Source organism: Neoarius graeffei, chromosome 24 (assembly GCF_027579695.1).
Source record: "Neoarius graeffei isolate fNeoGra1 chromosome 24, fNeoGra1.pri, whole genome shotgun sequence".
Classification (NCBI taxonomy): Eukaryota; Metazoa; Chordata; class Actinopteri; order Siluriformes; family Ariidae; genus Neoarius; species Neoarius graeffei.
The window spans coordinates 40,225,714-40,234,321 of NC_083592.1; the positions used below are offsets into that span (position 1 = coordinate 40,225,714).

The 8,608-nt window shown below is 41.9% G+C and overlaps 1 protein-coding gene across 1 annotated transcript; it reads left to right on the top strand.

Moving 5' to 3' along the window:
* Window positions 1-2,406: 2,406 nt before the first annotated feature.
* Window positions 2,407-3,166, top strand: LOC132872944 (C-X-C motif chemokine 11-6-like). Its single transcript, XM_060908087.1, has 4 exons — window positions 2,407-2,520; window positions 2,618-2,744; window positions 2,837-2,926; window positions 3,023-3,166. The coding sequence occupies exons 1-4, from the start codon at window positions 2,463-2,465 to the stop codon at window positions 3,033-3,035; spliced, it is 288 nt and encodes a 95-aa protein (XP_060764070.1). The 5' UTR covers window positions 2,407-2,462; the 3' UTR covers window positions 3,036-3,166.
* Window positions 3,167-8,608: the final 5,442 nt, after the last annotated feature.

Sequence of the window (8,608 nt, forward strand, 5' to 3'; positions counted from 1 at the left end):
AAGAACATTGCTAATCATCTGCAGTTTGCTAAAGATCACGTGGACGAGCCAGAAGGCTATTGGAAAAATCTTTTGTGGATGGATGAGACCAAAATAGAACTTTTTGGTTTAAATGAGAAGCGTTATGTTTGGAGAAAGGAAAATACTGCATTCCAGCACCTTATCCCATCTGTGAAACATGGTGGTGGTAGTATCATGGTTTGGGCCTGTTTTGCTGCATCTGGGCCAGGACGGCTTGCCATCATTGATGGAACAATGAATTCTGAATTATACCAGCGAATTCTAAAGGAAAATGTCAGGACATCTGTCCATGAACTGAATCTCAAGAGAAGGTGGGTCATGTAGCAAGACAACGACCCTAAGCACACAAGTCGTTCTACCAAAAAATTGTTAAAGAAGAATAAAGTTAATGTTTTGGAATGGCCAAGTCAAAGTCCTGACCTTAATCCAACTGAAATGTTGTGGAAGGACCTGAAGCGAGCAGTTCATGTGAGGAAACCCACCAACATCCCAGAGTTGAAGCTGTTCTGTACGGAGGAACGGGCTAAAATTCCTCCAAGCCGGTGTGCAGGACTGATCAACACATACCGGAAACATTTAGTTGCAGTTATTGCTGCACAAGGGGGTCACACCAGATACTGAAAGCAAAGGTTCACATACTTTTGCCACTCACAGATATGTAATATTGGATCATTTTCCTCAATAAATAAATGATCAAGTATAATATTTTTGTCTCATTTATTTAACTGGTTTCTCTTTATCTACTTTTAAGACTTGTGTGAAAATCTGATGATGTTTTCAGTCATATTTATGCAGAAATATAGAAAATTCTGAAGGGTTCAGAAACTTTCAAGCACCACTGTACTTTCTGCTACAGAGAAGACAAAGCTTAAAATTCAGTGCACAGTCCTTTTTTTTTAAACGAACAGTTAATGTTGTCTTTCAATGTAAGAAATTTAATAAATTCACAGTCATCACAGTGTAGCACGATGGACAACATCATGTGCAAAAATCAAACTTTTTTAAAGAAAAATTTATGAAGTGGTGGATATTTGACCTTACCAATATTTACTAATGACTCTATCTAAAGATAAAAAAGTACCAAAGTTGGTTTAAAGCTCTGACATTTTGTTGAAGTAGAGTTAAGGTTAAGCATGTGTATATTTGAACTTCTGTTGTTGCATGATTTCAATGATAATCTGAACATTTCCTATCCAGGACACACACGTGTATATTTAATATCCCAGTTCATTTCCACTGAAAAGAGAAATAATGACGTTTCAATTTCATTTGCTGCTTTCAGGAGACACATGCAATTACCCTCATGCACTTTGACACCATTGCGGCTGCAAAAACAGTTCTCCTTTCTCTGTAAGCCTACTATTCCACAAAAACCCCAGACAAACAATTTCCACAGTGAAATCAGCAACACAACAAATCCATCTGAAATTCAGAGCAGAACATTTCACTGCACATAGAAAGATGAAAAGTGATTTCAGAGAGAAAAAAGTATGAATGTGTGAATATACGGTATATGCTAAATATCTAGCTTTTAAGTGCATACACAGTTGTATATTTTACTGTTTCAAAGATGAATAATGTTCAGTTGAATGCAGCATGGTCTCAAGTGAGGAAAAATCAGATTCCTCAGTTTGTATAAAATGTTAGAAAGATGAACATAAGGGTTAGGGGTGGGGTTAACGCTCGGACCTTTGGTTAGAGCTTCATTCCTATGAAATCCAGAGGTGGGATTTATGAAAGTATATTTACTTTGTTCCTCGACTTAAGTTTATTTTACTCAGCTTTTTTTTTACTTCCATCCTATATTTCAAAGGAAAAAATCTCTATTTTTTTTGTCACTATGTTTTCAACCACAACCTGGTGATGTTATATTTGTAAAGTCATAAGGTGATATTTCAGCATCAAACAGCTGCAAGCAGTTGATCAGAATTGGTAATCAATTTAAACTTGAACAGATGTGAGAGCAAAAATAAGACCTGATGTGTAACAATCACAGTTATTATTGTGGGAGCGAACATTTGAGAGATTAGCAATGAAACTGTTGTTATTTCACCTTCACTAATATGAAAAGTTCATGATTGCTCCTTCAACTTCTGATAAATTTTGCACAGAATCTAGATGTAAAGTTTGCCATACGTCAGATTTAGTAATAAAGTTGCAGACTTCATTAAATGAAAACCCAAACACAGTGAGTAAATTTAGACTCAGTCAATGCTGACTATCAGATAAACCATTTCTAAGAAATAAGAAAGTGAGCTCCAGAGGAAGTACGACTGAAAGTAAAAGTGATTCTCCAAAAGGAAGGGAGATGGGAAAACACCGATCTGAGCATATAAAAGAGGAGGAAACACACTCGTTCACTCACATCATCAACAAGCATCAAGAAGAAAATCATCACCAGAATCTTCAGAGCATCGAGTGTGTTCAAGAGCGAGAGGAAAATGAAGTCTGCTGCAGTTTTTCTTGTGTTTGCCTGTCTACTTATTGTTCATGTACAAGGTAAGATTCTTCATCCTCATCTGCACCTCTTTTCATAATAAACAGGATTCAACAGAGTTGTAAAAACTCCAAATCTACAATTTCCTTCTGTTTGCAGGACAGACCAAGATCAGCGTATCGAGGTGTTTGTGTCAGGGTCCTGCAGCTAACACAGTTCGTCTACAACGGATTGCCAAGATTGAAGTTTACCCTGCTAGTGCATCTTGTGAAAATGTGGAAATCATGTAAGTTCAATGAAAGCTAACATCCAAAACAATGTATAATACAACTGAATTTAATTCTATTGAGTTTTCTAACTTGTTATTTATCTCTGTAGTGTCACTCTGAAGAACGGTGCAGGAAAAAAATGCTTGAATCCAAAATCTGAATTTACTCAGAAATACATCAAGACAGCGTTAGAAAAAAGGTGGGTTCATTTTATTACATAGTGTGAGAGCTTAATATTCTTCTATTATCGATATAAGAGACAAAACTAAGTTGTAAAATGTGTTTGTGTTTGCAGGAGTGCAGAGTAAAGCGTGCACCGTGTCATTACTGAACAGAAGTGGAAGAAGAGAGCACAGAGACAGCTTGATTCAAACATGTTGTAAAAAGTGTACATATGATATGTCTGAGGTTTAATTTATAAGAGTTACTTGTGTATATTGCTGGTTGTATATAGTTTTTGACAAAACATGCATTATTCTTTAAAATATTGTGTTGTTTTGGTATCCAAACCTCCTAAATTATAATAAAATCAGCACATAACAGTGCTTAAAAACTACAGAAAGCAATACAATGTGTTTCTTATGAGCAAGATATCAAATACATTTTTATACTTTTTGCCCAATATCAGGTCAGTATGATGTCTCAGTGTGAACTGAGATGAAAACTGACTCTTCATTCATGTTATAACACAAATGTTAGATGCTATTATTAATGAGATAATGAGAGGACAGGAGGAGGAGAGGTCCTTATCAATCCACACCTACAGCAGAGATATTCAGCAAACTGCACACACACACACACACACACACACACACACACACACACACACACACACACACACACACACACATCACTGAAACACTGAATTCAGCAGTGAATAAAACACACCTGTGAATTTTTTAAAATGATATTAAAAGCACCATGTGTTCATTCGCTCTCTGATAAATACTCAGTGAATGGTATTGTTGATATTGTCTCATTACTTTATGTTCATAATAATTCTCACATGTGAACAGAGCCGGTTCAGACCTCCATGGGGCCCTAGGCAGAATTCTACTAAGGGGCGCTCTTAACTGAACCCCAAAATGTTCAAAAGTCGCACCTGACACCCAGTGCTTCCACTCATCCCCCCTTTAAACATATTGCACTAGTGTCGCCACCTGTTGGTCTAACTCCAAATAAATACAGACCAAATCCGACCAAATCAAATCAAACTAAATGTGTAACAAACTACTCACCATTAAAAATGTCCCTTTCTTCACTTTCTGGATGCAAAATCATCAATAATGTCGTCATATGATATTTGCTTCCCCACATCATGGTTGATGCTCATGATGGCCAAACCACTCAGACGTTCCTGGGACATGAAAGATCTCAGATAGTTTTTGATCATTTTTAACTTGCTGAAGCTCCTCTCAGCTGAGACAACTGTCACAGGCAGAGTGACAGCAATTCTCAGGGCTATTCAAAGGTTAGGATAGAGTTCCTCTAGATTTTTCTCACAAAGGAAAGAAAGCAGCTCGAAGGCAGTCATGTTAGCTGATGGTAGGTCAGGTAAATTCTTGATTTCGTTTGCCAGATCAACTCCACTGATGTCACAGTCTTGTTTGAAGGTCAGAGTTTTCTCAAGTTCCATACACTGAGCCTTTAAGGAGTCACTGGACATCTGACATGCAGTGCTGAAGTTCAGCACTACTCCATATTTAGTCTTCACCTCAGAGCATTTTTTAAGGATTTTCCACTAGGAGACCAACTGGTCTGGGCAATACAATCACAGGCCCCAGAGTCCATGCGGCTGCACCGCTTCGGCATATTCTGTGATGCAAAATGGTTCACCAATCACCATACAGACAAACACACTACAGTGACTACACAGCTATCAAGAGCAATTACCAAGCACAAATGTTATGTCAAAGACACTCAAAGTTACACAGTAATGACATTGGATTCTGACATCAGCCATCTCAGTAACCGAATTTTAGTTTTGTTTTTCTTAACCAACATGATCTTGTGTGTATATCTTATAACATAGATCTTCGTTTTCCTTGTTAAATGTATACTTACATGGTACTTGGTTAATTAATTGCAACTGATTGAACCAAATGATAAAATTTGGTCTCCCAGTGAACCTGGTTTGGCATTGACTAGGAGACCAAATCTGGCCACTGGGAGACCATTTGGTCTCCCAGTAACTATGTTAAAAAATGCTCTGCTTCACCTGGTTCAGAGTTTCAAATCGTTCATCAGTGGATGCTATTGTGGAGTCAACCACAATGTTGAAGAAGTAAAATATAGATAAGGCTACTATTAATTCAGCTCCATCAAATTGGCTGCACTTGTTTTACCTTCAGATACTGTACTTAAAATGTAGGTGATTTAGATTATTATTTAGCCTAGTTAGCACCATTGTCATAATATTTCACGAGTTTTATTTATTCACTAATATATCTGCATCTATATTTGCCTGTGGGCTATCCAAGCAAGCAAAATTCAATCTTAGTAAATATTTATCCATTACTTTCCATTTTGTATAAGTGCAGTTGTAACTACACTCAGAACGATTGATATAACACTTAAATTGTAGAAGCCAGCAAGATGCACACGGAGACCATCCGGGGTTCACCCAGGGCTCACCGCCATGTTATGTAGGTCAAACACCGACTAGCCCCATCCCTCCCACCCGGAGAGGAGAGTTACCTGACTACTGTTCCTGCTGTTCATTTTCATGCAGTTTCTTTTTCCTTTTTTCACTCCCCAAAGGATAACTCCGCTTCATCTGGCTAGGTTGATGCACATGCACTGGGAATCTGACGTGCGCGAGCAGCGCGATGGAGAGTCACGTCGTCCCGTTTTTTTGTCCCCCCCCCCCCCCCCCCCCACGGGGCCTCTATGAGTTTGCGGGGCCCTACGCAACGTGTGTAGTGTGCGTATTGGGTGAACCGGTACTGCATGTGAACTAAAAGGAAATTTCCACACAGTTCATGATATTCGGTGGCATGGTGGTGGTGACGTGGGGATTGCTGCTGTCTCACAGCTCCAAGTTCTCCAATAGTCTTGAGTTGAGTTGAGATCTGATGACTGTGAAGGTCATGTCATATGATTTACATCATTTTCATCATCATCATCATTATCATCATCATCATCATCATCATCCAGTCATTCAGTGAGCCCCAGTGACTGTATATGTGAGTGGATGTTGTATCAGGAAGTCGAACATTAAGCCAAAATGACCGAATATAATATTTTTGCCTGTTTTGCTGCATCTGGGCCAGGACAGCTTGCCATCATTGATGGAACAATGAATTCTGAATTATACCAGAGAATTCTAAAGGAAAATGTCAGGACATCTGTCCATGAACTGATTCTCAAGAGAAGGTGGGTCATGCAGCAAGACAAGGACCCTATCATGGTGATAACAGAGACTTGGCTGCATGAAAACATCCCAGACCTAGCTGTGGAGCTAGCAGGTCGTACAATCTTCCGGGCGGACCGCACATCAGACTCGGGTAAGATGAGAGGAGGAGGTGTGTGCGTCTATATCAACAATAGTTGGTGCTCGGACACTGCCGTTATTGAGAGATATTGCTGTCCAGACTTAGAGTTTTTACTGTTAAAGTGCAGACCTTTTTATCTGCCCAGGGAAATCACTCAAGTGTTTGTAGCTGCTGTGTATATCCACCCATGAGTTAATGCTAATGTAGCTATGAGAGGCTGCATGATAGCATCAGCAGGCAGCAGAACAAACACCCAGAGGGCTTTTTCATCGTGGCTGGGGACTTCAACCACACCAATTTAAAGACTGTGCTCCCCAGATTCTATAAGAACGTGGACATTAAAACAAGGAAGGGCAGAACACTAGACCAGGTCTACACCAACATTTCTGGAGCCTACAAAGCCTGCCCCTCCCCTCACCTTGGACACTCAGACCATCTTTCCCTGTTCCTGACACCAGCTTACAAGCCCCTCATCTGCAGGTCTAAGCCACAGTACAAGTACATGCAGTGCTGGACTGAGGAGGCCACACTATCCTTGCAGGATTGTTTTGAGGACACCACATGGGAGCTCTTTGAGGAACTAGACATTGAGCTCCACACCTCCTCTGTACTGTCATACATCAGTTTATGCATGGACAATGTAACAACAAGGAAACGGGTGAAAATATTCCCCAACCAGAAACCCTGGTTTAACACCAATATCAGAGCATTACTCCAGGCCAGGGATTCAGCACTGAGGTCAGGAGATGGGGAGGCCTACAGGAAGGCTAGAGTGCACCTAAACAGAGGCATCAAGGCTGCTAAAACAAAATACAGAGAGCAGACAGAGGAAACAACCCCTGCTCCATGTGGAAAGGCATCCAGAACATTACAGACTACAAACAATGCCACAACACCCCCTCCTCCACTGACATTTCTCTTCCAGATCAACTTAACATTTTTTTCTCCCGCTTTGAAGAGGACAGCAAACAGGCAGAGGACACACACCTGACACCGTCAGAGCATGACCAGCCCCCCACCATCCACCAACACCAGGTACTGCGAGTCCTGTGAGGCATGGACACCAGCAAAGCACCAGGACCGGATGGAGTACCAGGGAGGGTGCTGAAATCATGTGCCCATCAGCTTGCTGCTGTATTTACTAACATCTTTAACTGTTCGCTGCAGCAAGCCATAGTCCCCACCTGGCTGAAAACTGCCACCATAATCCCCGTGCCCAAATCCTCTGCCATCACAGGGTTGAATGATTACCGGCCTGTGGCCCTGACATCGGTGATTATGAAATGTATGGAGAGACTGGTGTTACAGCATGTCAAGGCCCATATTTCACCTGACTTTGACCAACATCAGTTCGTCTACAGGTCCAACAGATCCACAGACGATGCCATCTCCATCGCCCTCCACACCACTCTCAGCCACATTGAAAGTCCCAAAACATACATCAGGATGCTGTTTGTTGACTTCAGTTCGGCATTTAACTCCATCAGCCCCAGCTGACTGATCACCAAACTGCAGACACTGCAAGTTGGAACCTCCCTCTGTCTGTGGATCAAGGACTTCCTGACTAACAAACCCCAGCATGTCAGGATGGGCACCTCCACATCCTCCACCAACGTCCTCAATACCGGTGCTCCTCAGGGCTGTGTTCTGAGTCCAGTCTTGTACACGCTGTACACCCACGACTGTGTTGCCACCCATGGCTCCAACACCCTCATTAAATTTGCGGACAATACAACCATTGTTGGATTGATGAACAATGATGACGAGGCACCATACAGGGAGGAGGTCCGAGCACTGGCGGCCTGGTGCAGTGACAACCACCTCAACCTCAACACCAAGAAGACAAAAGAACTCATCATTGACTTCCAGAAGACAAGGACCACACTACACTCAGGCCTGAGCATCAGTGGGGAAGAAGTGGAGTGGGTCAAAAACTTCAAGTTCCTCGGACTGCACATCTCAGAGGACCTGGGCTGGACTCTGAACACCACCCACATTATTAAAAAGGCCCAGGAGCATCTCTTTTTCCTGAGAACGCTGAAGAGGAACAAACTCCCTCCACCTCTGCTGAAAAACTTTTATCACTGCACAATAGAGAGTGTCCTGACCTACGGCTGTACGGTGTGGTATGCCAGCTGCACTGCGTCCAAGAAGAAACAACTGCAGCAGGTCATCAAGACTGCTCAGTGGATCATCGACTCCCCACTCCTACGCCTAGAGGAGATCTACTCGAGCCGGCTCCTTTGACGGGCCACAAAAATCAAGGATGACCCCGCCCACCCAGGACACTCTCTATTTTCCAACCTCCCCTCTGGCAGACTCAGAGTCATGAGAGCCCGCACCAACAGACTGAAGAACAGCTTCTTCCCCATGGCTGTGAAGAGACT

What these genes read in the sequence shown, in the direction of transcription:
- LOC132872944 (XM_060908087.1), top strand. Translation starts at nt 2,463, where the DNA reads ATGAAGTCTGCTGCAGTTTTTCTTGTGTTTGCCTGTCTACTTATTGTT. An exon ending in ACTTATTGTTCATGTACAAG is followed by an intron (nt 2,521 to 2,617) that starts GTAAGATTCTTC and finishes TTCTGTTTGCAG; the next exon opens with GACAGACCAAGATCAGCGTA. An exon ending in TGTGAAAATGTGGAAATCAT is followed by an intron (nt 2,745 to 2,836) that starts GTAAGTTCAATG and finishes TTATCTCTGTAG; the next exon opens with TGTCACTCTGAAGAACGGTG.